At 55.6% G+C, this 22,248-nt stretch overlaps 4 protein-coding genes across 4 annotated transcripts; 3 read left to right on the top strand and 1 right to left on the bottom strand.

The window, feature by feature from the left end:
* Positions 1–299: 299 nt before the first annotated feature.
* On the top strand, positions 300–15,518 carry MONBRDRAFT_38380 (uncharacterized protein; the record flags this gene model as incomplete). Its single annotated transcript, XM_001748621.1, has 11 exons — positions 300–823; positions 907–1,046; positions 1,140–1,834; positions 2,492–2,588; positions 4,187–4,250; positions 4,354–10,092; positions 10,199–10,476; positions 10,606–10,968; positions 11,769–12,214; positions 14,010–15,122; positions 15,205–15,518. 11 exons carry the CDS (start codon positions 300–302, stop codon positions 15,337–15,339), a joined length of 9,594 nt encoding a protein of 3,197 aa, XP_001748673.1. The 3' UTR covers positions 15,340–15,518.
* Positions 15,519–17,051: 1,533 nt separating this feature from the next.
* Positions 17,052–18,903, top strand: MONBRDRAFT_10821 (uncharacterized protein; the record flags this gene model as incomplete). The annotated part of the gene is made up of 3 exons (XM_001748620.1): positions 17,052–17,292; positions 17,392–18,384; positions 18,518–18,903. 3 exons carry the CDS (start codon positions 17,052–17,054, stop codon positions 18,901–18,903), a joined length of 1,620 nt encoding a protein of 539 aa, XP_001748672.1.
* Positions 18,904–19,300: 397 nt separating this feature from the next.
* Positions 19,301–21,209, bottom strand: MONBRDRAFT_28146 (uncharacterized protein; the record flags this gene model as incomplete). Its single annotated transcript, XM_001748550.1, has 3 exons — positions 19,301–19,807; positions 19,973–20,403; positions 20,768–21,209. The coding sequence occupies 3 exons, from the start codon at positions 21,207–21,209 to the stop codon at positions 19,301–19,303; spliced, it is 1,380 nt and encodes a 459-aa protein (XP_001748602.1).
* A 136-nt stretch (positions 21,210–21,345) lies between these two features.
* On the top strand, positions 21,346–21,894 carry MONBRDRAFT_28145 (uncharacterized protein; the record flags this gene model as incomplete). The annotated part of the gene is made up of 1 exon (XM_001748619.1): positions 21,346–21,894. The coding sequence occupies one exon, from the start codon at positions 21,346–21,348 to the stop codon at positions 21,892–21,894; it is 549 nt and encodes a 182-aa protein (XP_001748671.1).
* Between the last annotated feature and the right edge of the window lie 354 nt (positions 21,895–22,248).

Here is a 22,248-nt window from a genome sequence, read left to right as displayed (position 1 = left end):
TCCCGCCCCCTTCGCCCGGCTTGCACCCCCCACCACGGTGGACACTTCCACATCACGCAGTGCTCGAGCCCGAGATCGAGATCGGCGGTATTTTTATTTTTTTCCCCTCCTTCAAAGCGGCTCCCTCCCGTGGCGGCGGCTCCCCTCTCCCCTCTCTTCTCTCCTCTCCCCTCTCTCCTCTCTCCTCTCTCTCTTGGGGGATCATCACATTGCCTTTTGGATTCGGCCTGATGCGGGGGTTACACCCGGTGCGTCGGCTTTGCCGGCGCCCGTCATCGTCGTGGTCAACCAAAACATCAATGTTGCTGCTGGCTGCCTTTGTCACTCTACTGGCTCCCACCGCCCAAGGCTTACCCGTGACCGATGACGCCATGGCCACACTGCTGGGATCAAACAGCACCCACTTTGTGCGCGAGATTTACGGACAGCGGCACGCCATCTTCCCTGCTCCGCTCGCGCCCGCGGCCAACTGGCTTGCTCGCGATCCGCTCTTAGATTCGTTCAAGGCCGGGGCCGATCTCAACCGAACGCTGGCCACACTGGTCAACCTTTACGGACGCAGCCAAGATGCGATCGCCTTTCGTGACCGTCACGCTGCCGATGTACCACTTGATACGCTTTTGGAGCGCGTGTCCTTGGAATACCTCTACGACTACCTCGTCCAGCACAGCTATTCGGTGGTGATCCGTGAAGAGTATTTTCCCGGGTACACCCAAACAAGCCTCGAAGAGCTGATTCAGACGGCTTTTGGCACCTCGACCGTCACCTCGCATGTGTATCTCTCGGGCAGCGAGGCCCATGCTCTCAACCCTCACACCGATCCGTATGTCATCCGGGCACCTTGAACGCGCTTGAATGAATCACCTTGACCCGCAATTAACCCTGGACTCTCAAACGTGTTGATAGTTACGACGTATTGGTCCTGCACCTGCATGGCCAGAAGCATTGGACCGTCTGTCATCCGTTGGATTCCAGCACCGAGTGGGCCGATGCGTCCCAAGCTCAGCTGGCCCAGCTCTTTGAGATGCAGCGCAAGAGTGTCGACGGTCAGGCCAATGCTTGCATCGTGTGTTCTTTCGCATCACGTCCTTGAAAATCGCAGCTGACCTCTACCCCACCATTCTCCATGTGTGTGTTAGGCTGCACAAATTTTGACATTGCAGAGACGGACAAGATGCGCTGCGAGCATTTTACCCTCAGTCCAGGCGATGTACTCTACCTGCCAAAGTCCACCATCCACTTTGCCACAACATCGCCCAACACAACTACCGCGCATATCACCTTGTCCCTGGAGCGACAGGGCCAATCTTGGATTGATCTCGTCCGCCGTGCATGTGCGGTTCTTGACAACCAGGCTTGTACCGTTATCGAGAGTACCCTTGCCTCGCTTGAAACTTCACCCTCTGGCCTTCGCTGGCTTGAGCTGGCCACGTTTCCTACGGACGAGCCGTGTCAGATGGCCCAAAAGCGTCTTCTTGGTTTCGAAAAGGACTCTCTGCGTACGCTCGTGGCCCAGGACCCACAACTTGATTTCACCTACGTGACCTCCAAGGATGTCTTGGCTACCCTCCAGCGCTTGGCTAGCTGTACCGCCTCTTTGGGTTGGGATTCACGGGAACGCGAAGTGACTTTTGAGGGCCTTCTCACCAACCCAGTAACCCATTACGATGTACGCTCCCTCCCATGCTTGTGTTCGTCTCGGCGGCTTTTCATCTGCATACTCACAATTAACCCCTCCGTAGATTGTCGAACGTCACCGCCGCTCGGCTCCCTGGACGGCACCCGGCAATTCTCGTGGCGGCTCTTGCAATGGTTGTGTCTATTACGAGTGCACGTACGTTTCGCGCTTTTGATTTTGCTTTGCCAGTCGGACGGCCTCCTCACATCAACTTAAAAATGCCTCCACTGCAGCAACGCTTGCGCCAGTAGCTGCAACAGCTATGTATGTCTTTTGTCAGGCCAAGTTGCAGGGAAAATAATAAAAAAGCGTCATCTCATCACCGTTTCCTTGCACTGTCGCTCATTCAGGCCTGCGACAGCGGCTGCGATAGCAGCTGCGATAATAGCTGCGATAGCAGCTGTTGGGTACGCTAAGACACGATACAGGCTTGCTAACCCCGCTGAAATGGTGTTTGCGACCTTTGCTATGATAACACGTTTTGATTCTCTGCCTTCTCCCCTCCCTCCAACACGCACACACTTCTCCTTCTTTTCTTTCATCCATTCAGAGTGGCTGCGATAGCAGGTGGGTTATTTGAACTTCTGAACAGTGACTCGAGCTTGACGATCGGGCGACTAACTTTGAAAACTCTGCGCGGGTGTGCAGCTGTGACAGTGGCTGTGACAGTAGCTGCGATGACGCATGCTCCACCAACTGCGCCACCTGCAGGGGAGGCTGTGTATGTTCTATGTGTCCAAGCTGCCGGCTTGCACAGCACGTGAAAGAGAAACGACTGCCCTCACCACCGACCGGTCACCATGTTACGAATAGAACTCGGGCAAGACGCGATGCAACTCCTGCAATTGCCGCGCTGGCCACTACTTTCAGGGGGGTAACAGTCTCAACATTGCCACCAGCGGGTGCCGAGGTAGGCGCTCGCGAAATTACGCTTGCCCTTTGCATTTCATTATCACGACTCAATGCACCGTATATCTCTCTTATCTTCTGGGCTTGAACCCAAATGGCTCACCAGATTGCACAGCTGGAAAATATCAAGATCAGACAAGTCACTTGTCACGTTCTTGCAAGAACTGTGCAGCAGGCACATACAGTGGTAGCACGTCGCGCACAAGCCCGTGTCCAACCTGCCCCTCGGTGGGTAGTCGTGGAACAAAAGCATTCCCTTCCAATGCTCGGGAGTGTGATCATTTTCTAACCACCCGTTGTTGTCAACACCTTGCTTACCGGGGTTTGCGGTTGGTTTTCTTCCAGGGTACCTTTCAACCGTCCACGGGCGCCACATCATGCCTGTCATGTTCCAGTAGCGGCACCAAGTGCAACAAGGGTCGCTACACCACTGGTTGTGCAGGCGCTGCCGCTGGAAGTTGCACGGCATGCGCAACCAACTACTATCAGTCTCAAAACAGTGTATACAAGACGGCCTGCACACGGTGCTCTACTTGCAATGCCGGTCAATTCTACACGTGCAACGCCAACTCAGGACTTGCATGCACGGTTTGTGTTGCTTAGAAAGAGTGAACAATACTAGCACAGGTGACAGCCTTCACCCTTGCGCGCTTACATCATCTGGTCTCTGTAGGCATGTGGAGGCGGCACATATCAGTCTTCCGACGCCCACCGCAGCACCAGCTGTTTGGCTCAAAACACATGCGGAGCAGGCTCTTATTTTTCGGGTAGCATCTTCTCGGCCGGCTCGTGCACCACTTGCAATTACGGTACCTACATTGCCACCTCTGCCCACCGCACTACCTCATGCACGCCGTGGCCCACCTGTCCGGCCGGCACCTTCAAGTCTGGAGCCACCACAAGAAGTGGCGGCTCGTGTGCCGCATGTGGCAGTGGAACTTTTCAAACTACAAACAGTCACATCCTGACGTCTTGCTCTTCTTGCGCCGCCACGGGCAAGGTCTGCGGCACTGGCCAGTATCAATCGGGTTGTGCTGGTCCATCTGCTGGTGCCTGCTCCTCCTGCCCAGCCAACACCTATCAAGCCTCTTCCTCGCACCGCCTGGCCAGCTGCACAAACTGCAGAACGTGTGGCAAAGGCCAGTATCTTGCCAATTGTGCTGGTGCCACTGGCCCGGGCATTTGTCAAGTGTGCAACTCAGGCACCTATCAGAGCCAAACTGCACACCAAGAACGCACCTGCCCATCCTGCGCTTCCTGCAGTCCGGGCTATTATCGTGACGGTTGCGGTGGTGGAAGCGCAGGAACCTGCGTTGCCTGCGCGAGCGGATTCTACCAAAGCCAGCAGGTCGGACTGCATCCGCCTCTTTCCAAGCCCCGCATAGATCAAGAATCCGCCTTCTCACACCTTGAATGCCTCTTTTGTGCGTATGTGCTTTCTCCACTTGTCCTCTTCTGCTTCTGTCCCACCACAATCGCAGACATACGCTACGTCGTGCTACCCATGCCCTGGCTGCCCGAGTGGCTACACCCGCACTGGCTGTGGGGGCTCTGCAGAGGGCACCTGCGTGGGTCTAGTCTGCCCCGCTTTGCCCGCAGTCAGCAGCGCTGTGCTCACGTACAGCAATTCAGAGCGACGCTATCCCGTTATCGCAACGTTTGCGTAAGTGCACCTGCCGGCTCGTTGAGAGGCGTGTTGTCAGTCAGGCTTGCCTCGCGAGTAGCCTCATGTCGTTCCTCCTTTGTTGATCTTGATCCTGTTCCAGCTGTGTTGCGGGATTCGAGCAGACCGGTGGGGATGCAAGTCGCTCGTGCACACCGGCGCTGACCTGGGCAGGAGCAGAAATCATTTGCACCCGTGTCTCTTGTGGGGACCTGCCCGCGCTCAGCAATGGCTTTGTGGACACGAGCGGTGGCGTTGATTTTGAGAGCGTGGCCACGTTTTCTTGCGATGAGGGTTATACCCGAAGCGGCCCGGCGAGCCGCACCTGCCAAGCCAGCGGCGAATGGTCCGGCTCCGCGCCCATGTGCGTGGCCTTACCTTGCCCATCCCTGCCCGTGTTTGCTCATGGGTCGGCGACTAGCTCGAGCAGCAACCCGATCGTGGGTGCGACCCTCACTTACGCATGTGATGCCGGCTACACTCTTTCGGGCAATACCGAGGCCACATGCATTTGGTCTGGCTCCGCCATGATGTGGAATAATGAGGCACCAACCTGCACCGCAATTCCGTGTGACCCTCTCGTGGCACCAGCAAATGGTGAATTGGACGTGTCAAACAACGGCAACTTTCCCGCCACTGCAAACTACAATTGCCAAGCCGGTTACACGCTGACAGCGGATGGCACGCGCACCTGCCAGACAGATGGCACATGGAGCGGGTCTGTGCCAGCCTGTACTGGTGTGCCATGTGAAACTCTCACGGCACCGCCGTATGGTGCCGTGAGCAGCACTCACAATTGGTTTCCTAGCACGGTCACCTTCGCTTGTTTTGATGGCTATGAATTGGCTGGAGTAAGCTCTTTGGAGTGTCGATCAGACGGGAGTTGGAGTGACAGCGCACCCACCTGCAAACCATGCGCCGTCAACATGTTCCGCAATACCTCCACCTCAGGCCCTCAGTGCGAGTCCTGCCCAGCGTTTAGCTCAACTGACGGCCTCACGGCACGTGTCACGTGCGCCTGTAATGCTGGCTTTGGTGGTGTGGCTGGCTCATGTCAAGCTTGCCCTGTAAACACCTCAAAGAGCACAGTTGACAATGCACCCTGCACTGCTTGTGCGCCAGGATACATGACCTCTGGCACCAACGCTGAGACATGTGATGGTGTTCCTTGTGCCATGGTCCCCAGTATTGCCTACGGATCGTTCATTTCCACAAACAACAATCGCTATCCCTCGACTGGCACTTTCAGTTGCGAGACTGGGTTTGCGCTCGCCAACGATGACAATGGGGTGCGCACCTGTCAGATTGATGGATCGTGGTCCGCCGAAGCCGCCAGCTGCAGTCCCGTGTGTGGCGACGGTATTCGAGTGTTTGGGGAAGAGTGCGACGATGGCGCCAACAACGGGAACGACGGCTGTGCAGACAACTGCACAATCACGCCTGGCTATTACTGCCATACAGAGGGCGAACCCTGCTCAGTTTGCTCCATCAACACTCCACCTTCCGATCTCACAGTTGATTGTGCTGATTACGCCGTCGATTTGGCGGTGTGGCGCGCAAACAACCTCGGTGCGGTGGCTGACACGCACACCAACTGTGGAGCTCCGACTTTTACCACGACAGCCCTCAATGTAACTGGCCCTGACCCAGGGTGCAGCGCCCATCTCTTCCGGGTGGATGTTACCTTTGCCAAGGGAGGCTCTGACTTTTCGCTGGCCAACCTTCGAACGTCAGATACGGTGCCGCCAGTGTTCACGGCAGTACCCGATGGAGGCCTCACATATCAATGCCACGAATTGCCATCGGCCAGCAGCGGTATTTCCGCCACCGACACATGTGCGGCCTTTGTCAACATCACGAGCCGCGATGAAACTATCGCCGGGGCCTGCGCAAACAACTACACACTGCAGCGAACGTGGACGGCTGTGGATGGATGCCAAAATGCGGTGTCCGTCACCCGCAACTATACGGCCATTGATACGACAGCACCCACATTTGAGGTCCCGCCACAGAATCTGTATCTCGAATGTGACGGCACGCCGCAGGACGCGGCCATTCAGGCCTGGCTTGATAACAATGGTGGGGCCACCATCCGGGACGCGTGCACTGGGCCCGTAACCGTCACGCACAATTTTGCCGAGGTTGCCCACGGTCTTGTGGCTGGCTGCGCGGGTGTTGTTGGGAACGCAACAGTCACATTTCAGGCGGTCGATGACTGCGGTAACATGGACCAGGCCAATGCCACAATTGTGCGCCGCGACACAACACCGCCCGTGTTTGTTGAATTCCCCGATAACGTTACCGTTTCGTGCAGCGCAGCCGAGCCCACCAATTTTACCGTCGCTGTCACCGACATTTGCACAGGGAATGCAACCGTGGTGCTTGCTCAGACTTGGACCGAGCCCAGCGCAACCTGTGGTCACGCATACACGGTGTTTCGCACCTGGACGGCCTCGGATGTCTGCGGCAACAAGCTGAACCTCACACATACCGTGAACGTTGTCGACGAGACGGCCCCCACGCTGCCCAGCGGCGTACCCACCACGGTCCTTGAGTGCAACGCTGACTCAACTCGAGATGACGTCACAGCCCTTTTGGAAGCGCATGTCAACATTTCAGCAGCCGATGCGTGTGGTGGTAATGCCATCACCTGGTCCTTTGATGCTCTCAACCTGTCTTCGACCCTGACCGGCAACTACTCAGCCCAGCTTTACGCACATGATGACTGCGCCAATGTGTTGCCTGTGGCGGCCCCGATCAGTATTGTGGATACCCAACCGCCGGTGCTCTCCAATCTCTCCGTGGCCATGGCCTATGAGTGCGATGCAGTCCCGCAGACAGAAGACGTTGTCGTCCGTGATGCCTGTGATACCAATGTGCAAGTGGTTTTTGGGGACAACATCACCCAGGGCCAATGCCCTCAAAGCTACACCCTGGCCCGCACGATCTGGGCCACGGACAATGCTGGGTGGCAAGACAACTTTACGCAATTCTTGACCGTGGTTGATACCACAGCACCACAGTGGGTTGCCCCACCGGCCGACGTTGTGTTTGAGTGCGATGGTGCAGGCAATACCGCCAACGTGACGTGGTGGTTGGAATCCTTTGGCAATGGCACGGCCCAGGATGCCTGCTCAAGCAACGTGACCTGGCAATCAAACGGCGCCAACGCCACCTGGTCCCAAGGCTGTGGTCAGACGCTGGCAACCTCAGTTCAATTTAGCGTGCAGGATGAGTGTGGCAATGTTCGGACGCACACCGCGTCTTTTGCTGCTCTCGACACCCAACCCCCCGTGCTGTACTGGGCCAACACCACCGTTGCGCCTGTGTCGACTGCAGCCCCTGCCTCGATCACGGGCGCAAGCACGTCAAATACGAGCTCGAGCGCGTCGACCACGACTGGGCCGGCCGCCACCTCAGCACCGGCTGGCGATGAGCCAGTGTACTTGGTCGGCCCACCGCCCAACATGACTCTGGAATGCATCGGTCGGGCTGGCCTTGAGCCCACGCGCCCTGATCCGTATATGGTGATGGCACGGGATGTGTGCTCGGGTTCAGAATATGACGTTGCCTACGAGGAGACGCGACATGATGGACACTGCATGGGCCTCGTGCGCTACGTGCGGGCGTGGACCGCGGTGGACAGCTGCTCAAACGCTGGCACCATGTATCAAACCGTTGCCATCCAGGATACCACCCCTCCTCAAGTGCAGAGCCCGCCCCAGGATCTCCAATTGGAGTGTGATCGCGAAAGCTCTGCTGGCCAGCTGCAGCAGTGGCTCGACGCAGCCGGCTACGGGATAGCCGAGGACACGTGCTCGGACGTCACTTGGAGCCACAACCTGACAGATCCAATGACTACATTCCACGCATGTGAAGGGATGAACAGCATGGTCGTGCGCTTTACCGTGACTGATGACTGCGGGAATGCCGCCCATGCTTTTGCCACAGTGAATGTGGTCGACACGCAAGCGCCCATCATTACGGCCATGCCCCCCGCGCACACCATCGAGTGTGACTTGGCTAGCCAGGATGCACAAATTGAAGCCTGGCTGCTCCAATCTGGTAACGCTCTGGCTGTCGACGGATGCAGTGATACGCTCTCACGCAACTATACCTCCAGTCAGCAAACCATGTGCGCCAATACCAAGGTTGTGACGGCCAATTTCAGCTTTACGGACACCTGTGGCTGGCAAGCCAGCGCCTTGGGTACTTTGAGCGTGCAAGACACGGTACCGCCCACCATCATCCTACGCGGATCAAATGCCACCACCTCGGAAGCTGGTTTTGCGTGGCTTGATCCGGGAGTGGAAGCGGCGTTTGATACATGCCAGGGCGCCATCAACATTAGCATCGTGCAACGTCAGCACAATGTTAACATCTCCACTCTAGGAGAGCAGGCGATCGAGTACGCAGTGGCCGATGACTGCCAAAACACAGGCAGTATCGTGCGACTCGTGACCGTGCAGGACACCCTGAGCCCGGTGGTGCGTGTGCAACACATTATAACCCGCCGCATCCGTCGCGGCGCAAAGTTTTATCCTTCGGCCGACGTCACAGCCGAGGACTGGCTGGAAGGATCTATCACAAACTTTTCATTTGTCCCACCCGTGGAGGAACTTAGCGCGTCAGCAAGTGGCATGTACGTGCTGTCCTACGCTGCGTCGGATAGCTCGGGCAACATGGCCGTTGCTCCGGGCGAACGGGTCATTGTTGTCGACGCTGAGACCGAGGCCAATGTCTCGGAGAGCTCGCGTGTAACGTTGACCTTTGACACACGACTGGCCACGCTGGCAGTGCCGGCCAGGGCTGTTGCCGTCTCGCTGTATGTCATCCTTCAAGCAAACGGCGATGAAGCATCCAGCGCTCGCCAGCTACTGACACAGGCCTATGAACGTCGGCTGGCCGTTTATCGCGAGCCGCTTTGCTGGGCTCATCAGGCATCGTTTGTGCTCTGCCGCTTGGACATGGTGGAGGCTGCACAGCGACATCTGGAGGCTCTGCTCACACTTGAAGGCTTGGTGGCCATTGCACCTTTTGGCGTCGATGTTCTCGCGTATGAAATTGCCGTCGCCGGCTCGACACTGGCCGTGCAGCAAGACTACTTTATGCGAATTGGTGCCATTGATGCCGCGCTCATTGCGTGTGAAAGCACGAGCTGCCGCTATCATGTTGAGCGTTCGCAAGTCGTCCAGGCTGCCGCGCAAGAAGCCGCTTTTCCTCGCGCCGTCTTACAGCTCCGTGCCCTTTCTTCGTGGAAAGATGCCGACAATGTTGAGCAAGATCTCTTGGCATTGGGCCTGTTCCCGCTATTCGTGCACGCCACGGATGCTGCATCGACCTTTGAGGCCATGGTCCTGGGCGTACCCGAGCAGGATGCCTTGATCAGCCTTTTGCAGGAACGAAACTTGGAATTGAGCGAAAACGCGGACGTGGCTAGCAATGTCGTGTTTGCCAGTGGCCTGCGTTTTACGCTCAATACCTCGGAGGCCCCAACCGTGATGGAACTGCTCCACGGCTGTGGCTTGGCAGGTTATTCTATCGTCAACAGCACGCATAACAATGCGACAGGGACGCTGGACGTCGTTGTCCGAGTACCCGGCGTTCTGCATTCGGCTATGCTTGCCACCCTGCAGGCCCAAGCAGGTGTGCTGTTCGTGTCAGACCCATGGGCAGTGCGGCAAGCTCCCATCCAGGAAGATGAGTTTCCGTTTGCTTGGCAATGGGACCTTGACCTGGATCGTCTACCAACGACATCGACGACTCGCTCCACAAGCGCCACTGTCACCTCTGAAAGTGACTCGGCCTCCTCCTCTGCCAGCCCCCTGCGGCGTCGCGATGTGTAAGTCAAGCTTTGCTTATCAGCCGGTCGTTTGTGAAGGGTTGAACTGGACAAATAGCTTCTTTCTACATGATTGATCATCGCCCTTTGTTATTGCCGGCCGCAGGGATTCAAACAGCTCGGCCGATGTAGATGGTGTACCGATGACGGCTGAAGAGTATATTTCCGCGATCCTCGACGACCTCAATGCGACGTCCAAAACAGAGTTTGCTTGTGAGGGCTTTTCTGCCGCCCTTTGGAGCTGCACGCTTCGGACGGCAGCCCATTGGTATCCAGATACTGTGACAACTCTGCTGTCCACCTATCCGGGCGTTGCGTCTATCATGGTTGCCAACGACACAAGCATGGTGGGCTCACTACAAGATGCGGTAGAGGACTGGATTTGTAAGTTCCCAATGGCCATCTCGCGTGTCAAAACTTGGGAGCAGGTTTGGGAAGATTGTGTGTCTGCCATGGGCTGGACCTCTGGGCTGGACTTGTCCTGTGCATGTGCTGATGCTCGTGTTTGGCTAGATGAAACCCTTGGTCAAGACGGAGCCCCAAGCTTGAGTGTGCAGGTTCAAGCCGAATTGACTGAGACAGTGGTCAATGGTCAGCGCAATGCTGTGTACACTGTCACGGCCGGCTTTGTCAGCAACCCCAATGCCACGTACAGCCAGCTGTATACAACGCAGGGTGCCTTTTTGGAGGGCGACTCTTCCTTCACGGCTTTGAGGGCCAGCATTCTGGCGCTGAATATCGAAACAATCGTGGATGTCGTCCTGTCAGATGATAGCCCTGATGCCGTGCTCTTCTCTACGCGACCTCTAATGGAAGATGCAGAGGTGATGCAAATTCTCTTGACCAACACGGCTCTCTTTGATTTGGGCAATCCAGGTACAGCTGTGCAAATCTCAGTGTCCGCCCCTGCCTTGACTGCAACACGCGCGCATGAAACAGCCGAGCAGATGTTGTGCGCCTGTGCTTGAGCAGTAGCGCTTTATTTTGTGTTTCTTTGGTTTTTCGTCATCCTGATCTTGCTTCCCTTCCTGCTGGCTTTCACGGCCCTGTACGCAAACTCATTCCAAAAATTGCTGATGTGACGCCCCTTATAGGTACCAAGGACGTCGATCTGACAGCTGGTGATGCCGTTGATATTCTGAGCTTTGAGTTGAATCGCACAACCGTGGCTGTCACTCTTGAAGGTTATGTCTTCTTTCAGGCCCAGCCTGCCACCTTGCTTCGCAGCGGGTGGGTACCACCTGCAACCACAACAACGCGCGGGCCAGCCAAGCCACAGCCTACGAGCACATCGGACCCCACACACTCTTCCTCCAGCTCTTCCTCTGCTTCGTCATCCATCTACATTGGTGCGATTGGTGGCATCGTCGGTCTCTTGGTGCTGGTCGTCGCAGTCGTCGTGGCCCGACGCCGGCAACGCAAGCCCACTGAGCCACAATTCGATGCGCAAAACACCGATAAGGTGAGTCATGCCATGACCCTGATGTATAGCCGTTGAGTGAAAGAAATTTGTTCGAGAACCGATCTAGCAACCTTTGAGTCTCACTTGGCATTGTTTGGGGTTCGTAGAACTTGAGTTCTTTCCGAACCGGCGTTGTCAACCCTCTCTGTAAGTCAAAAGGAGACTCGAGCTTTCTGTTGCACGTGAAATTTGTCGCGCTTGTGCGCCTCCTCAGAATGCTCATGCTCTTGTTTTGGCTTGGCCTGGGATCTGATAGATGGCGGGATAGATGAGGACCAGGGAACTACCTACGATGATGCTGACGCTGGTGGGGACGGCGACTATCAGGACGTGCATCAAGAAGCTTGGGAGCAAGCCAATGATGAGGATTTGCAGGCCGACGGCATGTACTCGGACATGTTCAATGAGCCAGATATGGCAGAAGATGACGAGATTGAAGATGAGAGCGGCTATTTGGATGTGGGGGCGGACGCGCAGGACCTTGAGGGCGTCGAGCAGCCGGGATTTGGATTTGATGCCTTTGACCCGAATGAGGGTTTTGATCAGAATGGATTTGACGACTCCTACTTTGAGGCCAATGACCTTGATCAAAGCGGTAACGCCGATGAGTATCTCGAAGCCGATGGCTTCGAACAGGAGGACGCTGCTTTTGACGATGAGGTTGATGAATAAGTTGACCTCGCCCTCAGGCTTCTTGCTGCCTCTTTGTAGTACCAAAACCTTTGGCCTGTTTGATTTTATATGCTGCCTGAGGTCGTTCACGACGCGTTTTATTGTTACGTCCGAATACAGTCGTGTTTTGTTTTCGCCATGTCAAACAAACGTTTGCTTTTTCCTGTGTCTCTTGTCGATTTCGGTCAATATCGTGGCCGAGTCCAGAGGCTTCTTTTTCGTTTTGCGTCTTTGGATGCGTTGATGTTTCTTTTTTGGTTCTCACATACATGTCAAGTTTCACTACACTGACTTGATTCGTCTCAGGTTTTAGACTTTGTGTCGGCTAGCTGCTCGCCTTTTCCAGGCAATCCTGCACCTGGACTTTCCTGGAAGTTAGATGAATGCGAATGCAAGTGGTTTGTTAGAGGTTCAACGTGCACACCCGCAATTGAATGCTCGACAAAGATATCTGCACGGACAATCAAAGGGACTGTTCGAAAAAGGTTGATTTAGAGGAGCGAGCTCGGTAGCAAAGGAGGAATCAAGCCCGCCAACGTTCGTCGTCGTGCACCCAAAAGGTCATAAACAAGGGTGCAAACCGATCCTCAAACGCTGAAGCCATTGTTCGACGCACCCAGCAGCATGAATCAAGCTTGGTCATGACGACGAACTTGGGAGAAACAACCGACGTGTGAACCGCCCCCCCCTCTTTTTTTTTCCTTCCATCGTTCCCATTTTTTTCTTGCGAGCAGGCCAAAAGCAGCCTTGATCTTGTTTTGGCCAACACAACGCCAAGATTGGAAGTGGACGTTGAAGGAGCCATTTTTTCTTTGGTGGACTGTGATCAAACGACAGAACGATTGTTGGACTGATTCGAGTCTCGCAGCGAGCTAAGCTAATCCTGGTGGGCCGGCTGATCTTCGAACCTCCTTCATTCTGTTCCCTGGGGTGAAGTGTGTCCCCTTCTTGGCTCACGTTGCCCGCTAAACGGGTGAGATCATGAAACGTTGATAAACATTGACACACAACCACTTGCGCTTGGTCGATCGATTGATGGCATGCCGTATTCAGATCGCCGCATCAAAACTTCAAACACCACGTTACTCACACACACGACACCGATGCCTGATGCGGTTCTCCAAATGTGTGTGTGTGCGTTTTCGTGTGTGTGTTGCGGAAGCTCTGCCAAATACCCATAAAGGATGCTCAAACCCCATTTGTAATGTTGTGGCCCTCGACTTGTTGGGTTAAGGGGTCGCTCCTCTCGGACTCAAATTGAGGGTCCATGTTTGGTCGCGAAATACAGCTTCTTTGACACCAAACGTGCCAAATCCCACGTTCAAGCCCAATTGGAGCCTGTTGTCCGATTATCCACTTTCTCTCTCTGTCTCTCTCGTGATTTCTCGTGATCTATCTCTCGATCTCTCTCGATCTCTCTCTCTCTCTCTCTCTCTCTTGATCTCTCTCTCTCTCTTGATCTCTCTCTCTCTCTTGATCTCTCTTTCTCCCTCTCTCTTGATCTCCCTCTCTCATGTGTCCCGCTGGGTTGGTGAAGTGCGCAGACGATGTACCATATTTGAGGGTGCCCCGGACCACGTTGCATTGTCACACCAAACACGCGCGTCACTACATGACGCGCCTACCCAACGCCCAGTGGGAATACAGACAACGCCGTCCCATGCATCCTCTCCGTAGACATACAACCCCCCACCCCCCACACACGACTCCGTCATTCCGCCCCCCCTTTGAACGCCTGCCTGCAGTACGAGCACCGACTCACCCCGTTCCCTTCCCTACATAGTGTGACGGCGTGCACTCCTCCAGCTCTGAATTCCCCTTGGTTGGTTGGCATCATGGTGCGGGCAATTTCCTCCTGCACCACCACCGTGCACCAAGCCCACAAGCAGCTGGATCAATTTTCCACGCCTCTGACATCGCCGCCCCCCACCTCCAACGTTGGGCGGGCCGCCAAGGCGCCGCCCTCAATCTGACACGTCTTCTTCGCACCTCCAGTGCCGAGCCCCCACGCCATTCTCTGTCGCCCCTTCCAGACATTGTATTCAACTGGAGGGAATCCTCTTCCACGATCGAGGCAGACCTTGCGGCGCTCGTGTCTGTGTGTTCGCGCTGTGGCGGCCAACACAGCACGGATCTCTGTCTCTGCGAGTTGATCCAAACGCTACAGCAGCAAGACGCCGATTTGAACCCGGCCGAGTTTAGCCAGGACACACAGGCTCAGCTGTGGAATGCGTGCAGCTTTTGTGATCCGCCCGCCTTTGCCACGCCTGGTCTTTTTGAGCCCTTGAAGCCCTACCAGACGGTCACGATGCACCAGAATACCACCCCCTCCCTCTCTGTGTCTTCGGAAGCCCACACGACTGTGGGTATGCTATCAACCGACTCTCTGAATCGCCATCGCAACTTCAACATGTCGTCGCCGCCGCCGCCATGTCAACAGCCAGCCGCTGCCGTCGCCACGCCCATGCGCGAGGCCCGCCCTCTCACGACTCCCCACGAGATGACTGTACATGATGGCACCTCCAAGGCTCTGGCGCTGTGCCCAAGTGCCCAAGAGGATTTGAGCCAGATGTCGCTGGACATGTCGTGTGCCTTTGGATCCTTGGACGACATTTTCAATGATTCCGAGCCCAGTGCAGGCTCAGTGTGCAGCCCCGAGCCACCGCTGGAAAGCTTTGAACCAGCCCAAAGCTTGATGACATACTCAGATGAAGAAATAGCATCGTTATCACTCCAGGATTTCCGCCGACTGCTCGAACATGAGACTTCTGAGCAACAAGCAGAGCTTCGCAAACGCCGGCGCCGAACTCAGAATCGCTCAGCAGCCAAAACCTCAGCCCTGCGTCGGAAAACAAATTCCCTCTCCACCCATGCCAAGCTGGCCAAGTTCGAAGAGGTAAGGTTGCATAGGTTCCTCTTGCCTGCCTGCGGCAACCAAGTCGAGCTGACCGACGCTGCTGCGCACGCTGGTGCCGCAGGAAAACCGGTCCTTGCAACAGCAGCTGAGTTTGGCGCGGCAGGAAAAGGAGGACTTGCTTCTGGCAAATCGAATCCTTCGCGCTGAGATCGCGTCACGCAGGAACGACACCACTGGCACCGGCTGGATTGCATGAGATGGCACAACGAAACAACAAAAAAAATGTCGCTGTCTGTGGATGTAAGGTGGCGGCAGCTCTCTGGTGTCTGCAGCGGGATGTGCACCAAGTGAATGGGCCCATTAGGGCCCGTGACTGGTGCTGTTTCTGCTGGTGTTGCTTTATAGTGATACCAGGATGATAAGAGTTTGATAATCGATACGGGCATGGAATAATTGCATGATTAGAAGAGGGGAATGGCTTGGGGGCCTCAAACTGATGTTGCACATGATGGACTGCTTCATCTCCTTTGCCACTTTGGAAAAGACATGAAGTCACGTTCGTCTGAGTACTCGCGGTGTTCACCGGCCCGCGTCAAACACGCGCACGCAACCCCCTCCCAATAGGCGGCACCTCCTCAAGCTGATAGCGGTAGTACAAGGTAGACAGACCCCTTGGATATAAACAGCTACTTACAAAAAGTCATGCTGACTGCTTTCGTTCTCGAAGCCCTGGCATGGAAAAGTCGGTATTGTTTCAAGCAGACTTTTAGGCCCCCACGTATTCAACTTGATAACACCCGCAGCTTGCGTGCGTGCATGCAGTTGGTACGTGGGGGCCGCGAACGACTCGTCTCCGCGTCAACGGCGACGCCACCACGATGCGCGCTTGCACACATGCGGTCACGGTCGTATTGTGAGCTGTGCGTGTTGGCACAGCTCACCCAATGACGTGCAATCCCCCAGATCGAGTCTTACCCGAACCCTTCACCGCCACTCTTCTTGGAATCGCTTGCGGGTGAATGATTGCTTGTGGTGGATTTTATCTTTCGCGTGATGCGCCCCTGTGTCGTCAAAGACGTCCTGCCCCTGAACCAACGCTGCTCATTCACTTCAACCTACAGCGACCACGACTGCGTTTCCGCTCCGCCCAACAGCACAAAACCCCCTTCCTTGCCGATGGTTGGCAAACTAAGCAGTACCTTGCTTGACAGCCATCCCGGTTGCCTGCCTTGGCATCTCCACAGTTCGACCGTTGCATCGCTGTGCACCTTCTTCGTGTCCGTGGCGCAGTACCACTCAAGAGTCAACTTCAGTCGTGTTTTGAGTCACCACGACAGCACCATTGACGCCATTCTCGACCCTTGCCCACTCCAAACCACAGCCCCTTGCGCCTCTGACGCTCTGCGTGCTGCGACCCTCCGCGACCGACTGGCGCACGATCCATCGTGAATCGCTCGCAATCGGTGCAGAGAAGCGACCGTTAGTCCCAAATTCCGCGCCTTGACCCAGGTACATGCATGACTGCAGGTGCTCAACAGACTCTCGTCTCGTCTCGCTAGTGCGGGTCGTCTCGCGCCCGTTGACTGCGGCCACCCTTGATTCCAAGACGGTACTCATCTCACCCACATCAACGACCACCCGCTCCGTCTTTGCTCCATCAGCATTATGGATCCAAGTCAAAGCATTTCCCTTCCCAAACCTGGTAGCCCGGCCAATCGTGAGTCATTGCGGCTGCCCCGTCTAGGGCATCAGCCAGGACATGCATCATGCCCGCCTCTTTTCTCCTGCCACACTCTACACCGCTGGCTTCCCTCCCCCCGCTTTTTTTTTTTTTTTCACTCGTCTAGCCCTCCCCCCATCACGCGCCCATGAATATTGATGACAACCTTTGCCATCGCGATAGACGACTTGGTTAACGGCCAGATGCAAAACTATGGCTCCGCCCTCCCTGACTTTGTCGGGCACACAATGTACACTTCCAGTGCAGCCCCCAGCTCAAATGGCAACCCATTTGGCCCAGGTTCTGCCTTGAGCTTTCCCCAGCCCAATGGCTCCCACGCTGGCCTGGGCAATGGATCTGCCTCGGTTGCAAGCCAATCTACGAGCAAACGCGGCAGTGCCGGCACCGGCGATGGCGGGCCTCGCGCCAAGGCCCCCAAAGCTGGCAACCCAGCTGACCAAGTCACACACTTTCTCGGCAACCCACAAGGTCAGTGGGCTCGCTTGACCTTTGCACACCTCTGTCCCGAAGACACCGCATGCCCCACTCCATGATCAATCTGCCAAAGCAACTCACTCTGTCACGTAGCCATGTTGGCTCAGCAGATGGCTGGTGGCATGCCGGGCATGGAGGGTTTACGCTCCTCCATGCTGCCCGCCAATGCAAGCCCGCAAAGCTCCGATCAGCAAATTCCACAGGACCCTGCACTCATGCAGCGCATGCTCTGGAACTTCACTCAGAGCGGCGGCAATAGTCAAGGCCTGCCTGCTTCGTCGGGACCCGCGCCAAGCAACAACCCCAGCAACATGAACCAATTTATCATGCAATTGGCCCCCTACATGTCCATGGGCCAGAACAATTCGATGATGGCCATGTTCGCCCAACAGCAGCAGCAGCAGCAGCAACAACAACAACAACAGCAGCAGCAGCAGCAGCAGCAGCAGCAGCAGCAGCAGCAACAACAACAACAACAACAGCAACAAGTACATCAGCCTCACCCGCAATTCCAACAACAACTTCAGCAACAGCAACAGCAACAGCCTTCTGCTCACATGCACCTGGGCTCAGATCAGCAGGCCAAGGCTGGTTCAGGCGGACTTCATCCGGCTGCTGCCGCCGTGTCCTTTGGCTCTGGAAATCAGCAGGTCTCGCAAGCAGCCACGCTTCAAAGTTTGGCCCAACTGGTCAATGCGTCAAATGGCGGCGGTCTGGCTGGCGTTAGTGCCTCTCTAGCCTCTCTAACGGGCGCTGGGATGGCCGGCCATCCCATCAATGCGTTGCAAGCAGCAAATCAGAACTGGCTCAACACGATTCACCAGCAACAGGTGGCCAACAATCCGACAGCCCCTCCCATCAACTTGAGCGAGAACAACACACATATCAAGATTGTGACCATGTTAGGCTGGCGTCGACTCTGCTTTCCCCTTTTACGGCTGCTCATGCATTGCTGCCCCTCACTTTTGCGCGTGGTTGGCTGCACTGGTTTTAGGCGAGAGGGGCGCAAGTTTCACGTCTGCCATGTCTGCAGCAAGTTGTTTGGGTGGTCGAGCAACCTTCGGCGCCACCTCCGCGTGCATACCGGTGCGCCTGCCATTGATTTCGCCCAACATACTTCAGCGATAAAGCATGTTCTTTGGCAGGCCCACTGCGGCTCTGTTTGGACGGCTTCAACCTCACGTTGCCCGTTTTTGCTCGTGGATGCATCTGCTCGCAGGAGAACGGCCGTACAAATGTCGTTACTGCCCCTCCACGTTTACCAACAGTTCAAACCGCAACAAACATCAGAAAACACACCAGGATAAGGGGTCCAAAGACACGTCTGACGCGCTCGGTGAAGACGGCGACCTTGACGATGAGGACCAAACCGAGGATTTGGCCGAGGACGAAGAGGAGGCACTCTTGCTCGCTCAACATGGTGACCAAACCAACACCGATGGCCACCCGGATATCCCCGTGCCCTCGTCTGGCAAGTCACCGGCACAAGCAATCCCCGATGGCTCGACCGCATCAGAATCCAACGAGAAGACTGCCACCAAGAGAGGGACCAAGGGTTCTAAGAACCCCAAGTCCACTGCAAAGCCCTCAAAGGCAAACGCTTAGGAAAACCGCTTTGGAAAAGAAAAGGCTTCAAGTTCCATAGTTTGATGTGTTCAGTTTGGAGATTGTTTGGCTCCTGGCATGCGTGCAACTCAACCTGGCCTAATTGTTGCGTGCCTTTGACCTGGCGTGAGAGAGAGTGTGTGTGTGTGTGGACGGGTGTGTGGACGGGTGTCTGTGCCTTGAGAATGCAAGCGTGTGTCGAGGGTAGTGCTACAAAGAACAAGGCGTGCGCGTGAGCGTTGAGCCTTGTTCTCCCCACCCCCTCCCAGGGCGCATAATTCAGAATCATTTGCAATTGCTCTTTTTTTGTTTTTGTTTCTTGAAACGTTTGGGGTGTTTGATTTATCCAGTCAATTTGATTGATTGACTTGCCGCCGAGCCAGGGAGGCACGTTGAATTAGACCTGTCCACAGGCTTGGTTGAGGGCGTTGGAGACGAAATCGGCAATGGTCTTGCGCGCAGCCACAACGCTGGGCTGGTCGGAGGGCGCAGAGGGATGGGTCCAAGCATGGTGGGAGGCACCTGGCACCATCAGGGTGGTAATGCCTGGAGCGGTCGTGTTCAGAATGGATTGCGAGTTCCAAGGATCCACTTCACCGTTGGGGTACATGAGGCAAGACCCGGCCGAGTTGCGCCCACCATACCAGGCGTTGCTGGCGATCACGTTTTGTTGCACGGTGGTAAAGTCGATGCCAAATTCAGCCTGGCAGGCGGCTTCGGTGGCGTTGAGGGTCAGATAGCCTTGGGTGAAGAAGCAGTCGGATCCAACCTCACAAGTTTGGTAAAAGGCGAATTCGGTGCAGGTTTGGTAGCCCCAATAGTCGGCCTCGGCGCCGACGCGAAGCGTTTTGGTGGCAAAGCTCTCAAAGGCAGCAGGCAGCCACTCGAGCTGCTGCTTGCGGACCTAGTGCCAACAAGGAGCGGCCAGGGGCATCACAATCATCAACTTGAGCTGGACAAGGCGCGTGATGTTCTTTGACAAAAAAATCAAGATTAGCCAGTATCCAAGACCAGGAGAGAGCAAGGGGACTGGTGCTTGGACACGGGCCAAGACTAGAGCAAGCCTTACCACAGCAAGACGATGAACCTCATCACCCAGGGAGGTATTGGTCATGACCTGGCAAATGAGGTTGATGTTGCAACCAGCTTGGGTGCAGCTAGGGTCATTGCTCTGGGAAGGGAAGTAGGCCACGCCACCACCGGCAAAAGAAGCCTGGTTGTCGTACTTTTCAAAGTAGCTGGCAGGCAGGCCAAAGATGTTGGCCAGGGTGTTTCGGCCCGAGGAGGAGTTGAAGTACTGACCAATGGTGGCGTGCCCTGTGGCGATGGCAGCACGACAGGCGTCGCTGCCACCAACGTTGTTATCGCTCACCGAATAGGCAAATGCAGTGACGTCGTAGTAGCCACGCATGTCAAGGACGGCTTCGACGGGGGCTGAAGAGGCCACGCTGGCATGTACCAGGTGTGGGTATTTTAGACGTGCCCAGCCGGCCAACATACCTAGAGCCGAAGGAAGGGAGATACGACAAGGGCGGAGGCCAAGGGCAAGTGAAATGGGAGGAGGAGTTGGCAAGCTGATTGGAGGATAGGCTTGGCCAGGTGGCTGTAGCCGTGGCTGATGCCGAGTTATTACTACTACTACTACTACTACGACGACGACGACTACAACTACTACTACTACTACTACAACGACTACAACTACTACTACTACTACTACTACGACGACGACTACAACTACAACTACAACTACTCCTACTACTACGACGACTACAACTACTACTACTACTACTACAACCACAACAACAACAACACGCGAGAACCCAAGAAAAGGCGACGAGAAAGCCGAGAAGCAAGGCAGACGTACCGGGGTAGGAGCCACCAAAGGTGACGATTTTGTTGTTGGGAAGGTTGTACTGCTGACGGATGTAGGAGATGAAAGCAGCCAGATCGCCGAGGGCTTGACGCGAGGAGAGGTAGCGAAGCGCGCCCTTGGCCAGGGGGTTTTCAACGGGGCAGGCAGACATGTTGTGGCAACCGTAGTAGCGGTGCTCGAGGGCAAACATGATGGCACCAGTCTTGGGCAGCAGCTCGACGGCGACGTTGCAGTGGACCGAGGCCACAACCACGCTGCCATCCAGGGGTGGGCCCTCACCGCCCACGCACAGGTAGACGGGGGCGTCCGAGCCGGCCTGAAAATAGGTCGAATTGACATAGTAGGCCTGCTGCCAGGTCGTGGTATCTGATCCGTCAAAGTGATCCAGACGCTGCGTAACGAACCGGGGAGCCGGCAAGCTGCTGGACGGCATCGCCGCCTCTTCCAACTGCACCTCTCGCTGTTGACGATGAAACTCGACCATGTGCTTCTCAAACAAATGGCGCTTGGCCGCATATACAGGCCACGCCGCCGGTCCCTCAGACACCACACCCGCCGTCGTCATGGGCATGGCTCCACACCCCACCGCCGCCACCGCCACTACCGCCACCGCCGCCGCCACGACCGCCGCCATCTTGCTCCGCATCTTGTTGATAAAGCAATGCCCTCAACAAGAAAAATTCAAAAATGGAGGAGGTCGATGTGTGTGTGTGTGTCTGTGTGTGTGTGTGTGTGTGTGTGTGTGTGTGTGTGTGTGTGTGTGTGTGTGTGTCTGTGTGTGTGTCTGTGTGTGTTCTGTCTCCTCTCTCTCCTCTCTCTCCTCTCTCTCCTCTCTCTCCTCTCTCTCCTCTCTCTCCTCTCTCTCCTCTCTCTCCTCTTCTCTCCCTTCTCTCTCCGATCTCTCCTCTCGCCTCTCTCTCTTCCCTCCTCCCTCGCCTCCCTCGCCTCTCTCGCCTCTCTCGTCTCTCACCTCTCTCACCTCTCTCGCCTCTCTCGTCTCTCACCTCTCTCACCTCTCTCACCTCTCTCGCCTCTCTCGTCTCTCACCTCTCTCACCTCTCTCTCTCTCTCTCTTTTTCGTGTTTGTTGTTTGTGCTTTTCTTTCTCCCTACCTATAATCTCTCTCTCTTTCAACGAATTTTTTCATCTTTTTTCGAGATTTTTATCTTTTTTCCCCTGAATACGCCGAAAATCTGTTGTTGTTGTTGTTGTTGTTGTCGATCATGTGGTCCTGTGGATCCTGTGAATCGTGTGTGAGGGCTTGTAGCCAGGGTTGTATGGGGTGTTGAGCTGTTGAATCGTCCGACCTTAAACACGTCCATCGATTCCTCGCCAAGCACAAAGGTTCTCCCATATCAGTACGACCGGCGCTTTTACACCACAAATTAGGAAAATCTCTGCCACATCATCATCATCATCAAACATGCACACAAAACGCGCGCGCTACTTGGCAAATGGTACACGAGGAGCGG

Source organism: Monosiga brevicollis, genomic scaffold (assembly GCF_000002865.3).
Source record: "Monosiga brevicollis MX1 MONBRscaffold_24 genomic scaffold, whole genome shotgun sequence".
Classification (NCBI taxonomy): Eukaryota; class Choanoflagellata; order Craspedida; family Salpingoecidae; genus Monosiga; species Monosiga brevicollis.
Note: the sequence above shows the minus strand (reverse complement) of the source record. Positions and strands in the feature narration are given on the sequence as shown.